This window comes from Lycorma delicatula, chromosome 1, assembly GCF_047948215.1.
Source record: "Lycorma delicatula isolate Av1 chromosome 1, ASM4794821v1, whole genome shotgun sequence".
Classification (NCBI taxonomy): domain Eukaryota; kingdom Metazoa; phylum Arthropoda; class Insecta; order Hemiptera; family Fulgoridae; genus Lycorma; species Lycorma delicatula.
In genome coordinates this window covers 204,752,962-204,778,351 of record NC_134455.1, presented here as the reverse complement: position 1 = coordinate 204,778,351, position 25,390 = coordinate 204,752,962, and the positions used below count along the sequence as shown (strand labels likewise).

Here is a 25,390-nt window from a genome sequence, read left to right as displayed (position 1 = left end):
AATATGTAGATCTGGTTCTTTTGAAACCTTTGAAGGTAAAGTATCTTTCTAAACTTTATAAATTCAGTGTTATATAATATGCAGTATTTTATTTGTTAAATATATATATACACAAATCTAGCCTAGTAAAAACAGAGATGTTGAGTTTTCACTTGTTAGGGCTAAATATTCTGTTTCTAGTTAACTAGAACTGGATGTACTTTTGCCACTTTTATCAATAATATTTTTACCAATTTAACTAAAGATAATATAGCGTTTTGTGTAGAATACAGTCTTTTGGAGCAAACCCTAAATTTTATGAGGTATCTGTAATTGTTTTGGTAGTATAGATCAAGGCATATCTCAAACCATATTATAAGTAAATAAAAGGATGTGTTTTAGATTGTCAGTTTTTAACAAAAATTTAAGACCAAAATGCAAATATGAGATTGCTAAATGAAAATCTATCTAGCTCTTTTCTTAGTGAACACTGAAAAATACTGAAATGCTGTATGTAAACTCTGTGAAATACTGTTTTCTTCTTTTGACTTCAAAAAATTTTTGAAAAATTATCAAAGAATTTATGCAAATGTTATTTATAATGCAAAGACATTATATAATTTGATTCTGATTAAAGCCATGAAACATTATCTAAGCTGAACATAGAATTTTTGGTACAACTAGTAAAACAATTTCTCAGTTCATACAAAAGGACTACAGTTATGTTATAATGTCTAATATACTTGTAGTGGAGGGATTTAGTAAATTCTTTTCTGGTATTTCCATCAACAATAATATTGATCTATTTCAAAGTAGATAGTTCGTCTTGTTTCATTTTGTTTACATATGATACCTTAGAAATTAAAACTTTATTTTAAATAAAACATAAAATGAAGTAAAATAAAACAAAACAAATGTTCAGATAGTATTAATGAAATTCCTGCGATTATTATAAAAGAAGTCATAGATGCTATGCTTACAAACTAATGCTTGCTGAAGGTTTATCTACAATCCTGTAAAAGTTAATTGCCCTTTAATAAGGTTTTGCTTTATTATAGTATTAGGTTTTGTTGTATTATAGTATTAATACTTTTGAATCTGACAATGGAAAGGAGCAAATGCAGTCTTTGATTACATTTGTTCCTAGAAGAATTTTTGTTCAAAGCCAATTTTTTAAATCATTCAATATGAATAACGTATTATGAAAAAAAGTGTTTCCATGAAATTCAAAGCCATTCACTACTCATTTTTGTACTCATTTTTGGATGAACTATAATACATTCCTTTCACAGGAAGGGGAGCTAAAATTGTGATATTAATATGTTTCTTTATTTATTAGTTATAGAAAAATAATATATATACTGGTATATATGTAATTAGTTACAAATCAGTTAATAATACTCATAAACAAACAAAAAATTGATACACGTTAATGATATCTGAAAATTGCTCTAAAAACCAAAACTTGAGCAAGAGCACAGAAAATGTGTTACAATAACACAAATATCCCGAGGTAGTCTTCATTAGTTTTATTATAAAAATAATTTTTCTGTGTAAAAAAATGAGAAAGTAACAATAAAACACATACATGCCAAAATGAAAATTTATATTATTTTTAATATAATGTGTGTGTTAAATTTGTATTATTTTTAAAACCCATTATCATTTTTTTTTTTTTTTTTTTTTTTTATTTAACCTCTGGGACCACTATTAGGTATTACTTCAGAGGATGAGATGAATGATTTGTAGCGTGTGTGAAAGTGCCATGCCTGACCAGGATTTGAATCCGGGAACGAGTATTGTTTTTAAACAATGACATATCTGTAACAGGAGAATTAATTGCTTTAATTAGTGAAAAATTTTAAATGAGTATTTATTTTTAAATACAGATTTTTTTACAGTACATTTTCAACTAACATTCCTTTCTACTAATTAACATTAAAGTATGAATGTAATGGTTTTTTGGGTACATAAAAGGTTAAATTTTCAGTAGTGTTCATAGGCATAAGAGGATGTAGCACAAAATGAATAGAATTATCCCAAGTAATTATTCTATTAAACAGTTGAGATAGTTATAACACACTCTAACTTCAACTTTCCCCGATAGTAAATCTTACTCTTTAAGACTTTGGGGGTTGGCATCCCCACGGCCCTAGCCTCTGCAGTTTTTCTTCTGACCACACCCAAAGCTGCAGAACACTTTATACTATATATGCACATTACACCATATATCCGTACACAACTACACAATAACATCCTTTACTATTTCTTCTTATATTTACACTTGATGGTGTTGCAACATCGTATGAAATGCAATTGTAATCCAAGGTGGAAACTATCATGCCGATGGGTGAATGGCTGTATGTAGTAAGTCTTGAACGATATCCTCTGAGCAGCTGGGTGAACCCAGTTGTATTTAGTTCAAGCTCCCATATGCATGCGCTCTGCTGGAGTGGTCCGTTACATAGCTGATACTTGTGGGAAGTAAAATTACAAGTCCACAAGAAATTCCTATGATGGTTGGTGGTCCATCTGAAAAAACCACCAAACATTATCATGTGAAAAGACCTCACTCGGCATTGTCTGATGAGGATAAAAACTGTGTCAAAGAAAATACTGTGAATCTTGATGCATCTCATCTACTGTATAAGAATGTACGATTTATCATTCTTCAGAACAATCAGGAAGGAGGCTCCCTTCAAAAGGTCTCTCCCTTCCTGATAAATAAAGTGATAACGAGTTCAGGTGGTTCACATAAAAATGTTCAGAAGTTAAGAGACGGATCAATATTGGTTGAGACATTTAGTGATGAACAAACCGATCCCTAATGTGTCTTACCAATATGGGTAAAATAAACCTAAATGCGGTGTGCCACAAATCTTTAAATACTAGCTGAGCAGTAATCTTTGCCGGGATCTTCTGGAGATGGATGTTAATGAAATAGGTAGCTTTATACTCAGGAAGTTGTGGAGGTGAAGCGAATAATGAAAAGGCAAAGCAGAGTGGAAGAACCTACACCTTCCCTTATTTTGATATTAACTTTCCATTACACCAGAGAAAATAAAAATAGGTTATCTATTGGTTTGAGTACGACCATTCATACCCAACCAATAATATTTGGCAAAATTTCAAATGCCAAGGGTATGGGTCACATTACAACGTCTTGCTCAAAAACAGAGATCTGTGCTTAATGTGCTAAGTAAGGCCACAGTGACACTAACTGCCAAGAAAACGAGAAATGTGCGAACTGCAGTGGATCACATACAGCTCGCTCCTGGGATTGCCCAACTTTTAAAGAAGAGAAGACAATTCTCAGAATCTGTACGGAGCAGAAACTACCTTTTCCAGCCACACGAAGAGAATATAAAAAATTAATCAACTCTAATAACTTAGTTAAACCTGATATCTCTTTTGTCGCCGTGACATCTAGCAAAGCTCCTTTAAATGCGGATCCTGCAGTGATTTAAAAGACTTGTGCAAATGTTATCTGATCAAGTTTCTTCACTTTCAGCCACTATTTCAGAGTTACTAAGTTGAATAAAAAGTCGATAGTTGCAGCCAGTGAAACCAAAAGTTTGATACCTCTGAAAGTTCTTGTCCTTAAAGTTTTAACTTTGAAGACAGCAGTAAATACAGGTTGTGGTAAACCACCAAATAAGCTCTCTGTTAAGGGAGCCCACACAACCACCTCCTCTGGGATGTTGTCTGCAACTTCCCATTTTTCTAAATCTCCCCCTCCAGTACCATGTTAATGGAGGATATGGTAGAGGAACCGCCTGATTGTAGGGCATCAGATTTTCTTAAAATCAAAAATTTTTAAAAGAAATACTGGATCACCCATAACTAATTTTTTCATACATTTACCTTTATTTCTGCATCTAACAACCTTTATTTATGAGCATTATTCAGTGAAACATTAAGAGGTCTTCAGTCCCGCATTGAAGATGTTAGAGTGTTGATGCATGCACATGAACCATTAATAATGTATCATTATGCTGTAATAGATGCATTTCCAAGAAATGCATCTATTACAGCATGATGCGGTAACACTCAGAGGCTATATATGTGAGAGATATGACTCTTGTAGAGAGCAGTGAGAGTGGTGGTGTTGCTATTTTCATGCAGAACGAGGTGTTGGTTACAAGGCTACAATTAGCCTTGCCTGCTGTTGCCCTCATTCCTGCTGTTGCTGTAAAAATCTTAGTCCCCTTTAAATTGCATATCTGCAATTTGTATCCTACACCGGACTGAGAGTTCAATGCTCTAGAAATGTCAAATTTCTACATGCAAACCCCATTACCATTGTTAATAGTAGTGGTCACTTCAGGCCCACCATATTCTGTGGGGCTCATCTTTCTGCTTCTCTTGAGGAAATATGATAAACAGAGTTAGATAACAGTTGAACATTTTCTACTGAATGGTAGGTCATACACATTTAATATGTCCTCATCTTCTGGTACACTGTCAGACATTGACCTCTCCTTTTGCTCACCAAATTTACTCCCTCGTCTTAATTGGTCTGCTTGTGACAACCTTCATGGCAGTGACCACAGGCCAATTACTGTAGCTCTTGGTGACGACTGCAAGGTAAAAGACCATGGAGATGAATTGTTGAAAAGGCAGATTAGAACAGTTACCATAAAGCTTTCCCATCACAGTATGATGATTGTGAAGACGCCCTTGATGAACTTACGTCTCTGATATTTTTCGTCTCTGATATTTACGTCTCTGATATTTGACAATGCTAATAGATATATCCCACAAACATTGGGAAACCAAAGACCTCTTTCCATTCCTTGGTGGAATGCTGATTGTCAAAATGTTATTAGCAATCTATGACAAGCACTGTACAGATTTAACCATAGGCCTACAAATGAACACCTAGATTTATTCCGTAAGGCTAGAGCGGTATGTCGTTGGGTATGCTTAGACGCTAGGAGGAAGTCATGGAGGAATTGGAATTACATGGATACCATCTCGCACACTACTCCCACATCTACTGTGTGGAAAAAGATCTGTACAATCTGCAGATCGCCAAAACAATCCATTCTCAGACTCATTCATGAAGGAGAACTCCTTACATCAGTGTCTACTACAGTGGCAAGTATTTTGGCAGATTGTTTCTGTTTGGCATTCCTCACCTCATCATACAGTAATGAATTTCAGTGGTACAAATTACAGATGGAAGTACTATTGATAAGAATCGGTGATTTGGCCAGTCAATTAAATGCTCCATTTTCATTCAACAAGTTGCCACTTGCACTTAAAATCTCACATGACACCTCCCCTGGACCCGACAACATTTGTCTTAGTATGCTCTCGTACCTTCCTAATTCAGTGCTACAACACTTATCTTGTATTTATAATAGTCTATTCTCCTCACAAGTTTTTCCTTTGGTCTAGTCAGAAGCCATTGTCGTACCATTATTTAAACCTGGTAAAGACAAAGGAAGCTCCTCAAGCTACTGTCATATCTCTTTGATAAATGTTTTATGCAAAGTGATGGAGAGAATGTTTAACTGCAGGCTCACATAGTACTTAGAGAGATATGGCCTTTTATCTTCAGAACAGTGTGGTTTCTGACAAGAACAATCTTCCATTGGCCATTAGTGTCATTGGAAACAGTCATTCAAAATGCTTTCCTACTATGCCAGCGCCTTGTCGCTATCTTCTTTGATATCAGAAAAGGGTTTGACTTGGCCTGGTGACGTGGTATTCTACACACCCTCAAAGAATGGTGAGTCAAGGGCAACATGCTTGCTTTCATCAGAGGTTTCTTAAATTACTGAACTTTCCATTTTTGTGTTGAAGATTCTCTATCGGGTAGCGTCATCTTAGTGAATGGAGTACCTCAAGGAAGTGTTATAGTGCCACCTTGTTTAATTTAGACATCAATCCAGCATTACTAAATGTGTGCAGCTACCTGTTTCATTTCGTTATTTGTTGATGATATAAATATATATATATATATATATATATATATATATTACATCCCATTCAACAGCCACAGCAGAAAGACTACTACAGAACATTATATTTCTCCTTGAAGGTAGGTCCAGGGCTTCATCTTTTCACCTGAAATAACAAAATTTTTCGTCTTTTCTTGGCTGCGGTACCCTTCCATTCCACACGTTTTTCTTTACGGCGAGCTTATTGCTATCTCTCTGATGTCAAGTTTTTAGATTTATTTTTTGATAGCTGCCTTACTTGGGTCAAACACATCAAAGAATTAAAAACAAAATGTTCCAAACATATGCTGCAAATCCTTAGCAACATCAACGGTGAGCTGATCGTTCGTTTTTATTATTTGTTAGTTCATTCCTGTTTAGATTATGGTTGTGTAGCCTACTCTTCAGTGCATCATACCACGCTTAAAATGCTGGATGCTGTACAACATGCTTTCCTTTGGCTTGCCACAGGTGCATTTAGATCAAGCCCTGTCGCAAGCTTACTTGACTGCGTGGTGAGCCATCACTTTGAGATAGCATCTTATTTTACCCGTCTCAAAGGACAGCCAAATTACCTGGTTATTGACTTAGTTCTTGGAAATTCTAATTTACGAAGGTATGAGGAACATCCATGTTGTAGTGCACCTGTAGGTGTTCATACCCCAATGTCTACTGCACCTTGTAAATGTTGACACACCTTCTATTTTTCCTATATATCCGTGCTCATATTCTTCATGGGGAATGAATCTTATGAATTGTATGTTTGACATTATGATATGCAATAAAGAATCAACACCACCTACTGTCTTCCAGAAAATATTTCACCGTATTCTCTCCATGATAAACCCAGATGCAGTAGTATACACTGATGGATCGAAACAGAATGATACCATTGGTTGCACATTTGTTGTCAGTGATAGAAGTTATATTTTTGGTCTACCTGGTATTACAATTGTGCTTACTGCTGAACTATATGCTATAAATAAAGCTGTGAATACATTAACTCTAAGAATCAAAACATCCGTATTTGTAGGACGTACCAGAGTCACACACGAGTAACTTATGTCAGCAAGACACGCACCACTATGATTACGATGCAACTGCCGTTTGACTGTGCACCACATACTGGTGGATTGCATATGTTATGCGGCATTGCGTCATAAATTTAAATTACAGAGAAACATTCGTCAAATTCTGGGTAATAATAAGGGGTTTGTTTATTTTTACAGTGTTAATATTTTACACAAAATTTAAAATTGTAAGGTATTTTTTGTTCTAGTGTGTAACAATTATTTTAATGTGTTTGTTTTTCTTTTTATTTGTTTTGATTTTTATTTTTAAATTACGTTTTAAATTTTATCTTGTTAAGTCTTCCACTGTGATATATATTTTTTAGTGTTAATTTTAAGCTTTTAGTGATATTTTATCTGTGTTAATAGTTGTAAGTTTTGGTTTTTATGTTTTAGTTATTAACCTAGTTTTAGTTTTTATGTTACTTATAGTTTTTTTAGTCTTCTCATTATATGGGGCCCTTTACACCCCTCTTGGACTTTATTAATTTCTATTTTATTTTTAGTTAAATTTTATTTTACTTAATTTTATTTTATCTTAACGCTTATTTTTAATTGAAACTTTACGGCTGTGATACTAGTTTTACAGTTTTTAAGAGAAATTTTAGCTGTGATATTAATTGTAAGTTTTTAAGTTTTTAGTTTTTAAGCTAGTTCATTTCTTTTATTTTATAACATTTTATTCCAGATTATGATAATGCCAAAATGTTTTCCCCTCCCAAAAAAACAAAAAAACTTCAACTTTACTTAAAATTAATTTGAGAATTTTGAATTTATGAAAATGTTTAATATTTATTTTTATGTATATTAAATTTCAAATTTTTGTGGGTAGTAATCCTGATATTTTACAGAATCAACATATCATACATTTGTAAATATTTAGTGATGTCAAGAAACAGAACTGTGCAAAAACAGTTAGGTAATTTAGAACTTTGTACAATCTCACCCAACTTGTAAAGAACCTTTTTTGATTTAAAAAAAAAAAAAAAGTTTAAAAATTGTATTAGTGGGTCTTTTAAATTGTTTTGCAAAATGCTAAAATTATTAACAGGGAATAAAAGCTTCTTAATTATGTGATAGTCATGCAGGTGATATGTGGAGGAATGGAAGTATTACAAATGTTTGGCTTTGTCTAATACATCGTCTACAGTAATTGAACAGAGAATATTTGAGTGCCATTACACCTCTGGGAAATTTTTAGTTGTGTTGTACCTGTTGAGTAAAGAGACATATATCTGTAGTTGATGTTCCAAATTATGGATTTTCACAAATTAATATAAAATAACATGAAAAATGTAGATTTCAGCTTAATTTATTATTGCCAGATTGATATTTAATGCAATTTTTCAATTTTTTCTTTAGGATTGTTTGTATGGTGATTCAAATGCTAATCAAATACCAGATTTGATGTTGGAATCATATAAATGTTGTTGGTCAGATTGCTCTTATGAAGGTTCATGCATTCAGACCTTCTTTTTTCATGTTACAGCACATGTTAATACCTGTCTTTCTTCTGAGGATTATAAATGTCAATGGAAAGGTGGAGAGAAGTGACTATTTGTATTTAAGTATAATATCATTTGGTTTTTATTAGTTTTACTATTTAGTAGCTTTAAAGATAACAATTTTTTATTATAGAATTGTTTCATATAAGCAATTTTTTTATTATACAGTTAAATCTTGTTTTATTATTATCTTTTATGACTGCATAGGATCACTTTAGTCAGTCTATTATCTAAGTATCTTCGATGGGACTGTTTGGGCCTTGCAGCCCGCCCAGTATGTTTCCATAAATTCTAATCTTTGTGCCCTTTTTAGTGTTGAAAATGTTCATGTTGTGAGTTTTTTTCTTATGAGTATGAAACAAATGTTTTTGTTCTTGATTTTCTTGTTTAATTTCATTTTATCTGTGGTGTCTTCTAGTGTAGGTCAATTTCCTTCTGATGCTCTTATTTCTCTGATCCATCTGCAATTTTTTTTTTGTGTTTTTCGAGTCGAGATTTTACTGTACTAGCTGTTTCAGAAGTCTCAAATCTTGTATCCTCATGATATGTCTAAAGAAACCTAGTCTTCTCTTACGCATGGTATCAGTGATGGGTTCTAATTCTTTGTACACAACTTTGTTGGACACAATCCACCATTACCTGTCTTTCTGGTACTTTTTATTGATGCAGGTTCTTCCAATTCTTCTTTCGATTTTCTGAAGTCTAAAGGTTTGCTTGTTCACTCAGGTGGAATTGTGTTTCTGCTACATAAGTGACTTCTGGTTTTATAACTGTGTTGTAGTGTCTTATTTTTGCATTTATTGATAGGTGTTTTTTATTGTAAGTGTATCAGGTTTATTTTTGAGCTTTAGCTGATTTGATTCTACTTATTTGGATTGAGGTTTTTTTGTTTAGGTTGTTTGTTATTATTTTTCTGAGGTATTTAAATTGGGTAACTATCTTGAGTTTATTTCTATTTATGTTTACTTTTTTTAATTGTGTTGGTTTTTGGGGCATAATTTTTGTCTTTTTGAATGATATGTTGAGGACAATTTTATTTGCAGTGTTTTAAAGTTCCAGTATTTGTGATTTAGCTTCGTCGATGTCATTTGCTAGCAGTGCCAAGACAGTTTGTTTTGATTTTTCAGCCTATTTTTACTTTTGGGGGGCATTTGAGTCATTCCCTCATTACCATTTCTAGAATGCAGTTGAATAATAGCGGTAAGAGTTGCCTTGGTGCAGTCCTATTTTGATCTCAAATGGTTTGAGAGCTCATCTCTAAATTTTACCTTTGACTTAGTGTTTGTGAGGGCCAGTTTTATCATGTTTATTAATTTGATATTTAGTCCAAGGTATCTTAGAAATTTTACTAGGGATTCTCTGTGGATAGACATAAGCTTTCTTGAAATCTAAAATTGTTAACACCATGTCTGTTTCTTTTCATGTTGTAATTCATTATTGACTTGAAACTCATATACTGGTCCGGACAACTTCTCCAGGATGGTCTGAGAAACCTCCCTGTTATTCTCCTAGTTCTTTCTCAAGTTTATGGATCAATCCTGTTGAGGATGATTCTTGAAAGAATTTTGTATGTTATGTCTAGGAGTGAAAATTCCCTTCTAATTGTTAGGGGCTGTTTTGTCCCCTTTTTGTGTAGCAGATGGATGAAGGCTGTCATCCAGTGTGCCGGTAGATCTTCTTTGATCCAGATGTTGACAAGCTGTTGATGAAGGGCAATTTTTGCTGATATTTCTGCATGTTTCCAGATCTTTACAAAACTCTGATTTTCTCCCACTGCTTTGTAATTCTTCAATTCATCCAGTGCTTGGTAGGTTTCTTTTATTTTGGAGGGTTGATGTTTTCTGATGGTATTGTTATTAGGGGGTTGGTGTTGAAGTTTAGGAGTTCTGTTGGTTCTTCACAATTTAGGAGTTTGTTGAAATATTTAGCTAGGATTTTTGTGTTTTTTTTAATTGTTATGGGTCAGTTTACTGTTTTCATTCTTTATTAGTAGGATTGGGGGTTTGTATTTATAGAGCTGATTTTTAAAGGTTTTGTAGTATTTTCTTAACTGTATTTTATTTTATTCTTCTATTGACCTCAGTGTGTCTTTATGAGGTTGTCTTTTTATTCTCCTAAGGGTTCTGGTGGTTTGTTTTCTTTGTTTTATTAGATTTTAGAAGGATATTTCTGATTTTTGGGATTGATGAAATAGCCATGCTTGATGTCTATTCTCTTCACTGTTTTCTCTCATTCGCTGTTCCACCATTGATGTTTTCTACAGAATTTTATTGTGGCTAATTCTTCTGCGATTTGTAAAAGGTTGTTGACTAGATTTTCAAGTTTATCTGTGATTCTTATTTTTTTTTGGGTTGTTTTTTGATAATTTTCATTTTTGATTAGTTGAGTAGGGTCCATTTTTCTTTTAGTTTAAGGAGGCTTTTTTTGCTTTCTTTTTGTTGCTTTCTTTGGGGGAGTAAATTTCATTTTGACTACATACTAGCTTGAGCTTGTGTCTACTCCTCAGAGAACTTTTATGTTATAGATCTCCTTGTGGTGGTGTTTGTCCATGAAGACATGGTCTAATTGCCATTCTCTTTTAATGTAGTCATGTTTCCAGGTTTTGAGTTTTTGTGGTTTTCTCTATATGGATTTCGAGATTAGATTGTATTTTCTGCAGTGATTGATGAATCTCTGTCCGTTTTTGTTTGATTTCTTTTGGGTAGGCCGTTTTCCGATGATCTTACAGTATCTTCTTTGTCTAGTTGAGCGTTGAAGTCTCCAATTAATTGTTTAACATGTGAGTGATGAGATTCTTGGTGATTATATCTTGAATTCTTGTATGGAGTTTATTATTTTGAGGCTGACTAAAAAACCTGTTCCAAACTGTGGGACATTTTTCATCACTTCTTCCCACGTATATTTTTGTAAAGCCTATATCCTTGAGATTTCATGGCGTCCTGGTCAGTGTTTCTTATTTTCTGCAGACCATGATGAGAATTTTGTGTTGGTTCATTAGGCCAGTTATTATTTTTAGTTTACCAGTCTGCATAAGCAAATTTACATTGTGTTTGAAAATGTAGGTGATTTGTGTTGGTTTGATTTTGGACTTTGTATTTTTCTTGTTCATTTACGTAGTGTTCAAGCATTCCAATGCTTTTGATCGCATGTTAACTTCTAAGTAGCAGCCGACCATATCTCAATGCTGTCTTCTCTGAACTCTGGTGTTGTTTGTTTCAGCCATTGGAGTATTCCTTAAAACACCTTTCATGATTGACTGTCAAGAGGGTCACCTGTGGTGGGACTAGGTTCTGAGTTACAACTCTAGATGTGATCTAGTGAGGTGATAGATAGTGAGGTGTGATTTGATGATAATTGAAGTTTATTTAGATTCAGTTAATCAGGAAAATTTCTCCATTTGTTCTGGATATATCCAGGCACACCTTGTGGAGGCTCGTTCTGAATTTTATTAGATGTTAATTTGTAGAAAAGTTACAAAGTCTGATCCTAAACATTACGCCCAAATCTTCTTTTAATATATTTGTCTTCGGTGATGTATTTTTTTAGTGGTATTTATTTCATTAACTAAAAATTAACAATTTCCTGTAAAATTTATGTGAAATGTTTTCACTCATTCTTGCTTAAATCATAGTACTTCATAAGTAGACTTTAAAAGTAAATGTCCTTGCTTTCTGTAGGATTTCCATTGAGGTGTCTACATTAGTGATAATGTTTTGTTTTATAAAATAATTCATTTTTAATGACAAGCTAAACCAAATTTTATTTGAGTACTTGTTAACTAACATGTAATTTTTTAAGTTGTTTTGAATCATCTTTTGGCAATGTCTTGGTGAAGAAGACAGTGTGAACAACTAATTCTTAACATATATTAAATAACAACATCAGATAAACTCTGAGTTGAGTATGTTTACAAAAAACAAATACGTTTTCTTTACCCTATAACACAAAAAAAAAAATAATAAAAATAAAACAGTATTTTTAAAGATACAGAAACTACACAGTGATAGATACCACCTCAAACTCGCATAAATTTTCAGCCTTTAGTATCACGATTCACTCAGTTTACTAATAATTCGTGAATATTATAAGAAGATCTTAGCTACAAAAAAATACTCAGCCCAAACAAATAAATAAAATTAATAACACAACATTGTTACTCATATGCAAAATAAATGAAAATAGAGTAAAAAAAATTAAAACAAGAGAGTGCATTGACACATATTTAAATAGACATAGAAAAAATACCTCAAAAATAAAAGAAATTTCATGAGTGAATTGCATCTTTCAAGCCAAAAAAACAAAAGAGGCAATCACTGTCAGCAAAGAAACATGTTCTCCCATGAATATTAATTAAACTGCTTTATCTGTTTAAAGTTCCTTATTAGGACCTTATGACATCTTCGAACATGGTATTTTGTAGCAACATGAGAGTCAACATTTATTGGAAAGATTGCCACAAGATTGTATAATTTTTTTTTTAGAATTTATTGAGACAATTATGTGAAATTAGGTGTGAAAAAAGTTGTTATTGGAAAACACCTAAGTATGGCAAATGATTTTAAAGACTGGAAAAATAGGTAATGTTATTTTGCCGACGTATGCGCAATAATTGCATAATAAACATTATTGTGCTGTTTCAACTTCTTTTTCTGTTCCATTGTTCCATATCTTTGGCTAAACATTATAACTATGCCGTGCTTTTACGAGAGGTTATCTCTAAATTAAAGACCGTTTCATTGTAAAAAATTTATTCTGAAAACTTCACCAATAATATTTTTTATTTCTCTTAAACTACATACCTTATACTACTACTCTACATAATCGCCACATGAATTAAGACATTTATCATAGCGATATACACCAGCTTCAATATACCCTCTTCGTATTCTTCTGCCGCCAATCCATTTAGCCACTGATTAACAGCATTTTTAAGTTTACCGTCACCTGCGAATTGTTTACCACTCAAAAATTCTTTCAATTTCTCAAACAAATGGGTAATCAGATGGAGCTAAGTCTGGACTATATGGTAGGTGGTCGTAAATTTCCCATCCAAATGTTCTCAGTAAATCATGTGTTGGACCTGCAACATGTGGAAGTGCATTATCGTGCAGCAGGATGACGCCGTCAGTCAGCCACCTATGTTGCTGATTTTTAATGGCACGCTGTAACTTATGTAGAGTTTGCAATAGGCTTTTGCATTTATAGTCGGTACATGTGAGACGAAATCAGTAAGCAGTGTGCCAAACCAATCCCAAAAGACTGTGGCCATTAGTTTGCATCCAAATGGCTGTGGCTTGACCTTTGTCGGTCTGGTTAGTAATTGAGAATGACACCATTCACTTGACTGCCGTTTTCTCTCTGGCGTGTAATATAAAATTCATGTTTCATCCCCAGTAAAAATTGAATTAAGGAACTCATCACCTTTTTTTGTGTACCGCATCAAAAATTCCAAAGCAGATCCCATTCGGATTTTTTTGTGATGTTCCATTAAGTTGTGTGGCACTCGATGTGCACAAATCTTTCCGAAGCCTAAATGGTCATGAGCAATGTGTGAGCTGTTGAAACATCAGAAAAAAGAAGGGCCAGGTCAGAAATCATTGAGTGATGATCTTTTCTGATTTTATCATCGATGTGTTTCAACAAGTCTTCGATAATTATCGAGGGCCTCCCTGAACGTCCTTCATCATGCACATTAATTCGGTTATTTCTAAACCTTTCACACCATTTTCAGATGTTTCTTTCATTCATTACATTATCACTGTATACAGCAACCAACTACCTATGAATTTCAGCCAGCTTAACATTTTGATGGTTTAAAAAACATATGACTCCACATATTTCACAGTTGGCGGCAACATCAATTTTCCTATTCATTTTATAATGTAATAACTCACACGTAATCGAGGATACTACAATGTGACAACTTACAGACAACAGTGCAGTGTGTACATTACTAGTTTGGCCGTGAACGACACAGGTTCGCTAACCTTAAGGAGAGAAATTCCCCAGCAGTCTTTACTTTAGAGATATCCCTCATGCATTACACTCATTTTTGGGCAGTCATGTAAAAAAATACAGGCAAAAAGTCTCCAATGATAGTATGGCAGCAATTCAGAAATATTTTTGTTGATGCCCTACTGTTTGTTTGTTTTTAAGTAGCACAGCAGAAATGGTTGTAGGTGACTCCTAAAAATAGAATATCCATTATTTCAGGACAAACTGTGTTGATTTTTGTTTGACAAACTAGGATCCCATGCTAAGTTTAATGGGAAAGGGAGTGAAGTGGTTTTGCATTGTCTTCTTCACCGAGTTGAATTTACTATTGCCCATCAGTATGCCAAACCCATCAAAATATAGATGATGCTGGCTGTTTTTTAAGGATGTGTTTTCATTGTAGTGCTGTGTGGCACTTAGTATAGCTTTTTTGTCAGTTAATGAGCATTGAAAGCTGCTTACCAATTAATGCATTCTAGATTTGAAATTAATTAACTATTGAATGGACTAGCATAATTAAATTGATACATTAACATATATCCTGTATCTCTTGCATATAATAATTGTTTGAAATTTAGATTTTGGGTTTTTATAGTGCTTTGATTGCTGCTATTATGAAATTACGCTTATGAGATGAAATGTCTTGAAAAGTAGAGTTTTATAGGTATAATCTGAAAGTATTCATTCAAAATAGGTGATCACAAAACAATATGTAAATAAAATCCAATAATTTCTGTGTTATATTTCATTATGACTTATTTTTAAATTGTTATATAGGTGACAATTGATTGCTTTTAGGACTCTTGTACTTATGTGGGTATAAAGAACTTAATTTTTTAGTAATTTTTTTTAATCTTCTAGGTTGTAATAATGATTTTGCTAATTTGAATAAACTGAATTGTCATGTCCGTGTACATACCAAAGAAAAACTGGTTGCTTGCCCAGATTGTGGTGGAATGTTTGCTTCAAACACTAAATTCATTGATCACTGTAAACGACAGTTACCATTAGACAGTAAGTATTAATTATTATGATTTAGAATTTATTATACAGATTTACTATACATTAATTTATTATACATTATATGGATTTTAGTAATCATCAAGTTACACACCTTAATTGAGTGATAATGTCTGAGGCTTTCTCTAGAAGGTCCTGAGTTTGGACTCTGGCCAGGCTTGATATTTTTCATTTGCTATAAAATTTTCATATCATATTCTGATGCATTAGCTTTAAGCTTTTATGGTGAATTATTGTTTTAAAAAATGTACTTATCATTACAAAATATGAACACAACAGATCATGTTATTTTCTTGACCTTACCATATTCAAATTAAATGTGACAAAGTACAGTTTTAAAATATATATTGAAAAGAGTTTGTGTTTGAATGGTTTTGTTGGGTGGGTTGCTTTGGTATTGCTATATAGTATTAATAAGTTTTGTGTGATTTAGCATATATCACAGTAAGAGTTGGAATATTCTGTCCCTGTCCCTGGAATGATTAAATTTACTTTTAATATTAAAAATATTTATCTTATAGTGTGTCACAAATGTTCCGATTATTATTTTTATTAATTATTGGCTTTGTGGAATTTAACTTCAGGGCTAATAGAAATTAGGTTATCTTGGAAGATATGAGTAAAAGCTAAAGCATTTCTCTGTAAAAGGTATCATGTGATAACCATTATAAGAAGTTATGTTCAGAAACTAATGTTTCAGTTGTGAAAACCACTGAAGATTTAGAATCTACATACATTAAATTTAAAATATTTTAAATTATAAAAAGTAAATGGTATTGAAGGAAAAAATATATCAACCAGAAAATTTTTAAAGATTCCGTTATAGTACTTTCTAATGTCAGTGACAAGAAAATAGAAAACTGGGATACAGCAGAGCAGAAATTAGTTGATTTAATCAGATGAGTAATCAATAATAGCAGTTTTTATTATGATATTGATGAGCACCGAGGTTGGGAGAAAGAAAAGATATGGTAAGCTGATTTATTTAAAATGAAATAATTACATAATCAAGATGGAAATAAAAAAGTCAGCAAGGCTGCTAAAAGTCTGAAAATCTGCGATGATTAAGGTGTCATCGAAACAGTATAAAACATCTTCAAATGATTTAAAGACTGTATTTTTTATGACATGGTAAGAGATTGTTTGTTATATTAGTATATGAGAAATAATTACTAATGGCAGGTTCTTACACCTTAAAAATTGCACAGTTACGAGAATAAATTCAGTGACAAAGAAAATACTAATTGATTGGAATCTGTCAAACCAAGTAGGAGGTTGGAGTTAAAGATAGGTTCAGAGGATAAAAAACAGGAGTTCATAGTGGAAAGTAAATCATTGATTTCAGCAATAGTATTACTATTGATGATGGGTTGTTCTTTGCATTTGAAAGAAATAGGGAATAATCTGTATAGGAAAAATATATATATGTTTTTTTTCCAAACTTTTTTTTACCACTGTGTCATATAAAATAATCTAAACAATTATAGTATTATAATCACTTATAGTCAGAATAAAAAAATAAGAAAATTTACCTAACTTTAGTGTTTTTGGAGTATCACTCCAACTTTAGCTTAAAATTTAAATTACGCATTAATTAAAATAAATTTAATTTTAATTAAGTGCAGTTTATATTTATTACCGTATTTTTCAAATTAAAAGACGCACCCCAAATTTATGGGATTATTTTTAGAAAGGAATATTTTATTAGATATATAAAGATATTTTCAAATTCGTACATTAAAAAAAAAAAAAAAAAAAAAAAAAAAAAAAAAAATGTGTATGTATGTATGTAGGCTAGAGAATATATTTTCAATTTGCAATTTCGATACTTTTGTTCAAATAAAGATTAAAAATAAAAGTCCCTTTTTTAAATATCAAATTATTTGGTAATTGTAATAAAACAAATTTAAACAAAAGAAAAAAAACACATTTATTAATGAAAAGAATTATTTGAAAAATATTACATTGAAATTTTCGGAGCATTAATTTGTATATTTTATTTAATAAAAAACATATGTAGTTTAGTTACTAAATTAATTAACAACATTAAAAACTGCTTACTGTAATATTAAATATCACAGTATAATAGAACAAGAATAAATAATATTTAGTTAATCTTCACACTCTGTACTGTCACTCATCTCGTTAATGTCTTGTCATCGTTCATATTACTTTTATCTGAACCTATTGTTGTTACTCTCTTCAAAAACTGCGTCATCTTTGGTACCATCCATTGGATTAATCTCGCATTTCATAAATGACTTTAAACATCTCTTCGATAGCTTCCCGGGATTTTTTCACTCTGGTACAAACCTCTGAAATTGTTGGTAGTTTCATATGTCCTGATGCTTTAACATCATGTTTTGGCTTTGCCATTTTATATACATTCCAGTGTTTAGATACATCCAAGGGTTGTAATTGACTTTTGTGACTTCCAGGAATGAGCTAATTCAGTATTCATTTTTTTTAGATGGTTCTTGGTAATTCTGTTCTATGCATTCTGAATTGATGCCATACTATCATTGGAGACTTTTTGCCTGTGTTTTTTTACATTACTGCCAAAAAGGAGTGTAATGTACAAGGGATATCTCTAAAGTAAAGACTGCTGGGAAATTTCTCTCCTTAAGGTTGGTGAACCTGTGTCGCTCATGGCCACACTAGTAATGTTGACACTGCATTGTTGTCTGTAAGTTGTCGTGTTGCAATATCTTTGATTATGTGTGAATTATGAAATGAATAGGAAAATTAATGTTGCTGCCAACTGAAATATGTGGTGATATGCTTTTTAAACCATCAAAATTTTAAACTGGCTGAAATTCATAGGCAGTTGGTTGCTGTGTCCGGTGATAATGTAATGAATGAAAGAAACGTTCAAAAATAGTGTGAAGGGTTTAAAAATAACCGAATTAATGTGCATGATGAAGAATGTTCAGGGAGGTCCTTGATAATCATCGAAGACTTGTTGAAACACATCGATGATAAAATCAGAAAAGATCATCACTCAGCGATTTCTGACCTGGCTCTTCTTTTTTCTGATGTTTCAACAGCTGTTTTTGGTCACATTGATCATGACCATTTAGGCTTCAGAAAGATTTATGCATGTCAGGTGCTGCACATTTTAACGGAACATCACCAAAAATTCGAATGGGATCTACTTTGGAAATTTTTATGTGCTACACAGAAAAAGGTGATGAGTTCCTTAATTTGATTGTTACCGGCGAAGAAACATGGATTTCGTATTCACACCAGAGAGAAAAGGCACTCAAGTGAATGGCATCATTCTAAATCACCAACCAAGAAAGGTCAAGCCACAGCCATTTGGACACAAACTGATGGCCACAGTCTTTTGGAATTGGTTTGGAATACTGCTGATTCATTTCATGCCTCGTGGAATGACTATAAATGCAGAAGCCTACTGCAAAACTCTACGTAAGTTACGGCACGTCATTCAAAATCGGCAACATGGGTGGCTGGCTGACGGCGTCGTCCTGCTGCACGATAATGCACGTCCACATGTTACGGGTCCGACACGTGATTTATTAAGAACATTTGGATGGGTAATTTATGATCACCCACCATATAGTCTGGATTTAGCTCCTGATTACCATTTGTTTGAGAAATTGAAAGAATATTTGAGTGGTAAGCTACTGACAATGAACAATGAACTTAAAAATGAACAATGAACTTAAAATGGTGACAATGAACTTAAAAATCCTCTTAATTAGTGCTAAATGGACTGGCAGCAGAAGAGTTCAAAGAGGGTATATTGAAGCTGGTGTATCTGTACAATAAATGTCTTAATTCATATGGCTATTATATTGAGAAGTTGTATAAGGTATGTAGTTTAAGAGAAATTAAAAATATTTATGAAGTTTACAGAATACATTTTTTTACAATGAAATGGTCTTTAGAGATAACCTCTCTTATGTAGGGTGTATATGTAAGAGGTCTGTTTAGAAAATAACCGAACTCTATTTTTTTAATCTTTATTATTAATTTTACAGATTATTGGTCCTTGTCCTCTCCCCTTCCCTATTTGCACACTTCCCAGTAGTGTTTCGTGAAGCAGTCCTGGGTAGCTTCATTTGAAATGCCCTTCAAGGGCTGTGCCAAATTTGCTTTAATCTCATCAGTAGTCTCAAAACAGCAGCCTTTCATCACTGATTGAATTTTGGAAATAAAAAAAATTGCAAGGAGTCAGGTCTGGTGAGTAGTGAGGGTGAGGGAGGACAATCATCTAATTTTTGGCACAAAATTGACAAATTGACAAAGCTGAGTGTGTGGACGCATTGTCATGGTGAAGGTACCATGTGTTGTCTCTACTACAACTCTGGTATTTTTTTGTTTAACTGTTGTAAAATGCCTTGATAATATGCCTGATTCACTGTCTCCTCTTGAGGCAAGAATTCAGAATACACAATTGTATTAAAATCAAAAAACCAGAGAGCATCACTTGGACATTGGATTGAGATTCATGTGCTTTCTTGGGGTGTGGAGATCCTTTGCTAATCTATTGTGATGATTGAATTTTTGTCTCGGTGTCAAAGTCGTAAACCCAGCTATCATCTCCCGTTATCCTTTGCAATGAATGTTTCATCGTTATTGGCTTGTTCAAGAAGTTGCTGACAAATGTTCACTCGATGTTCTTTCTGCTGTTTGGTTATCAAACAAGGAACAAACTTTGCTGCAACTTGATGCATGTTCAGTTTTTCAATCAAAATGTCATGGCATGATCCAATTGAAATCTAACCTCTTCTGGAACTTCTCCCACAGTCAATCAGTGATTTGCATGAACTAGATTGTTGATTTTGTGAAATGGGAGTCATCAGCTGAAGTCAAAAGCCTTCCTGGTTGAGGGTCTTCTTCAATTGACTGACGACCCCTTTGAAGTCGTGAAAACCATTTGTAACATTGCGTATGACCCAGAGCATCATCTCTGTAAGCTTGTTTCAAAAGTTGAAAAGCTTCTGTGAAAGTTTTGCTTGTCTTCGTTGGTGCATAATTAAAAAAGTTTGGTTATTTTCATATGATTGTTTCACCATAGCAGCTCAACAGCTGAACTGATTCAGATGACCCTGTGTTAGAATCCTTATGTTTCCAGGAGTGTCATTCTGTATATATATATGAGGGCCGTTTTTTTTTCAACCTCCAATGAGCTATAAAAGAAAGATATTTTGACATAACAAAATGATTTTATTACTAAAAGTAGAGTAGTATCTAACTTATTTTTCTACACAATTGCTAAAACGATTGAGGTATTTGTCATATCGTGACACCAGCTTCCCGATGTCCTCTTCAAAGAAGTTTGCTGCCAATGAGGTAAGGTCTTGACAGCCTCTTGAAGTTCTTCATTGGTGGCGAAGTGTTGTCCATCCAACCATGCCTTCAATTCTCAAAAGAGGTGAATATTGCTAGGTGCTAGGTCTGGACTACATGGTGGATGGTTGAAAACTTCCCACTTGAATTGTTTTAGAAGGTCTCACAGTTTGTTGCAGTGTGTCGTGCATTCGTGGATCAAACTCATGCCGAACTAGAGCATGCCTCTTCATTTATTTTGGATTGTTCTGTGGAGGCGATGTAAAGATTCACAATAAACTTCCTTTGTTATTGTTATCCTCTGCTCCATCAACTCAAGTCCTCTGCTCCTCAAGTCCACCAACAAGACACCTTTATGGTCCCAAAAAACTGCAGCAATGTTTTCCTGTTGCTCAGAGTCTGTTTAAACTTTTTCAGTTTGTTTGGAGAAGAAGTGTATCCACTGCTTAGGTTGTTTAGTTTCTGGAATGTCATACTGGATCCAAGTCTCATTGCTAATAACGATAGACTTCTTTAAAAATTCTTCCCTCTCATTATTATAACATTGAGAAACATTAAGGCCGATACCATTCACTGCATTTTGTAATCATTACTCTTTTGGGATCCAACATGCACACAGTTCACGGTATCCTAGGTATTTAGTCACAATTGTGTACAGAGAAGACCTTGCAATTTTTGCAGAAAGTTCACTTATCGTAAACCTCCGTTTGTTGTGGATAAAATCATCAACATGCTCAACCAGGCATACCGTAGCGACAGACTTGTGTCTTTGCCCACCTTTATCATGGACATTTGTTCGCCCTCCTGTATACTACCATCATTCATAAAGTTTTCAACATACACTAGGCTCATTCAGAAATGGATTTCAGCAGTGCTGCATCCTTCTGTTTGCAGAAAATGTATCACACTTTGCAACTCACTTGATTGTAGCGGCCATGTTCAGTTGCCTGTAGCTCGGCTCAGACTGATGCAATGGAGCCGGCAATGTCAGAAGTAGGGGTTTGGGGGGTGCAATCGCACGATACACAAACCTGGCTCTTGCCTGTCTCTTGTGTACTCAGATGCATGACTGGAGGTTGAAAAAAACCTTCGTTTATATATACATACATATACAAATATATATAAAATCACCAAATGGCTTCAATGGCACGTGACACTTAATAACCTTGTAGTAGCCCTGAAAAGGGCTGTTTTTGTTGTCGATTGGCTTCGCGGCTCGTTGTAATTAATAGCCTAATGGTAGCCCTGAGAAGGGCTGTTGCCATTGAATGGCTTTGATGGCTTGTAGTTTATAACCTTGTGGTGGCCCTGAAAAGGGCTGTTTTTGCTTTAGCTTTGAGAAGAGCTATTGGGTCTGGAAGCTGGTCTTCAGTGAAGCTGGGGAGCTGCGGCTCGTCCATTGAAATCAGACCGAGCTTCCCCTCAGTGGCAGTTGGGTCCCCAGTACAGCATGACTGTGGTGGCCCCCAGACCCCTGCAATGTCAGGTCGCCATTGATTATCCTTTGCCGGTGCGGCTGAGACGGTTCTCCCCAAGTGATCCCATGCTGGGCTGGCTCCTGCTGCTGAGTCCGCCAGTTAGGGTGATTGAAGCTTGGTGAGCTGGAGCGGTAAGGTAGTGTCTGCATCCAGCAGCTCCCTTGGTTTTCTCCAGGTGTGGTTGACGATGAATTAAAAATTCACTCTTATGTATGCTCTTTTATTAAAGCGTGAGAGTGGTGGGGCTGCAGCGCCACTATGGTGGGAGAACTGCGTGGTTATCTGCAAGGTGGGAGTGATGCTTTTACCAGCACGTACGTATACTGTGCTGCAGCTGACATTGAGCTGCTACCGTGTTCGTCCACCAATATTAAGTTAGTCGTATATGTGGTAATAATTATATATGTATGTATAATAATTGTGATAATACACAGTCATGAAGACCCTTTGTTTATTGATAATATTATTGTTATTATTAGAAATGTATGGGGTTTCTGTTATCAGCCATCATGACAGATTTATCTACAGGATTTTGAAAATAAAATTATTTGTGTCATTATTCATGATATCTTATTATGAACCAGGTGTGTTGATTATATTCTTGTTGTCTATAATCTTGTTATATATAATGAACATCAAATAATTTTGAACAAATTACACTCATACTATAATGGGTAGAAATTTACTTTTGAAATTGATATAAAGGACAATAGATTATTTAGTGTTAGTATTGAAATTAATTATAAAAATAATCATAACTTCTGTATATAGGAAACCCACAACCAATAAAACCAAAATACATAGATTTTCAAATCATCCGTGGTCACACAAAATTAATACATATACAAACATGGCTAATAGAGCAATTAATTACACACAATATAATGAAAATAATAAATTAAACAAAGAAATAGATATTATGAAACAAATTGCTATATATACTGGTTATAGTGAATCTTTAGTTGATAATATATACAAAAAAATATATATATATAAAAAATTAACAATATTACCCATTTAATACAAATAAATGACACACAAAAAATTGACAATGTATATTTAAAATATGTATATACTGATAACAAGGCTTATAATAAAAATAAATTTAAGCCTGCATACCAGACAAATAACCTTATAATAAAACTTTTAAAAAACACTAAACATACTGATTCACATGGTTTATACAATTTGGGTAGAATTTTCTAAAATAAAATTTAATAACTGTGACCATATTTATATAGGAAAAACTACTACATCTTTCAAAACTAGATTTTCTGAACATTTTAGATATTATAAAAATGGGAAACTGGGTTTCTCTAATGTTTTTGACCATCTTAATAATAAACATTCAATATATGATGTTCAAACAAATTTGGAATATTAGAAATAAAAAAAAATATGAAAAATATGATTGATAATAATAGGGGTTTAGACATTTTAGAGAGATTTTATGTATATAAATATAAAAGTAGATTTATTTGATCAACCTACAAAAAGAGTATGAGAATGACATAATTATAAAGCTGCAGTAGATGGCTGCACTTGTTCAGACATTGTTAATGTATAATTCAATCTATTTCAAATCTGTACAGTAGTATAACATTGGCTAGCCAGATCACACATATATTTATTCTATTGTAACCTATTTGTTTGTTATTTTTTTTAATTTTAATATTTTTATCAATTGATGTCATATTTTTATATATGTAATTTTTAATTTTAATTTTTGATATTTATTTTTTTTAAAATTATTTAATTTTAATTTTAACTTTATATAAATTTTTATAATTTATATTTAAAAAAAACAGTTTTTTTGTTAATTTTATATATATATATATATATATATATATAAATTTAATAAATTTAAAGAAATTTATCAACCTAAGTACAGAATAATAAATAAAGTAAGATGACACCTGATCTTATTTTATCATATATACAAAAACGTTTTCACGAATTTCTCGCATCCTCAGTTGTAATCCATTTTTAAATTGTTCATGTCAAATTACATATTACATATAATCATGATCAAGAATAATAAAAAAATATTTTATAAAAAACAAAACAACTGTTAATTTTTTATATTTTAAAGTTATAATTAAAATTAAAATTAAATAGTTTAAAAAAAAATTAAATATCAAAAATTAAAACTAAAAATTACACATACAGCGTGATTCAAAGAAATGGAAAATTTTGAAAGTTGTGTTGGAAGCCGTGGGTGATTGGTACCACTTGATAAGTGGCGCCAGCCTCTAACCTAACCTGCCATTTAGTTGTCATGGATCTTTGGAGTGGTGCACAACGTGCATTTGCTATCAAAGCGTTTTACAAAAACAATGACAGTGTGGAGGGAGCGCGTAGAGAATTTTGCCATCATTTTAATCTGGGAGGCACGATCGTGTTCCATCAGCACATGCAATTAAAACATGGATATCTAATTTTGAGGAAACTGGTTCGGCAATGAAAAAGAAACCTCCAGGTCGTGAACGAACCGTCTGTACATCACAGAATGTTCAAGCTTTACAAGATGCTGTCACATGAAGTCCACATCGGTCAATCCGTCGTCTCTCAGCATCTTTACAGTTGCATAGTTCAAGTGTTTGAAGAATGTTAGTGAAGGACTTGCAATTCCATCCATAGAAGTTGCGGATCGTCCATGAACTGAAACCGAACGATGCAGTTGTGCGAGCACAATTCTGTAATATAATGCTTCAGAAGATAAATGATAACGAAGAGTTTGTTCACGACTTTGGATGTCAGACGAAGCGCATTTCCACCTAAGTGGATTTGTTAACAAACAAAATTTTAGATACTGGGCACAAGAAAATCCTACGCAGCTACAACAGCGTCCGTTGCACAGCCAGAAAGTGACCGTGTGGTATGTTATGTCATCTTACGGTGTTATAGGTCCTTGCGATTACAGTGATGTCGGTTTGTTACATAGCTATGCTTGAAACCTTTGTTGTGGTTTGAAACCAATTCTTAACACAGCCTGGTTTCAACAAGACGGAGCAACGTCACATACTGCACGAAAATTGATGGCAGCTGTACCCCAATTGTTTGGACAACGTATCATTTCA

At 33.3% G+C, this 25,390-nt stretch overlaps 1 protein-coding gene across 4 annotated transcripts in view; it reads left to right on the top strand.

Moving 5' to 3' along the window:
• The window catches only part of LOC142327637 (histone H4 transcription factor-like), an 88,299-nt gene that overhangs the window by 17,809 nt on the left and 45,100 nt on the right, over positions 1–25,390 (top strand). For all 4 annotated transcript variants that reach the window (XM_075370863.1, XM_075370871.1, XM_075370847.1 and 1 more), the window contains 2 exons: positions 8,360–8,537; positions 15,358–15,510. In XM_075370863.1, the coding sequence (XP_075226978.1) occupies positions 8,360–8,537; positions 15,358–15,510 (331 nt within the window). The remainder of the gene's footprint in view (positions 1–8,359; positions 8,538–15,357; positions 15,511–25,390) is intronic.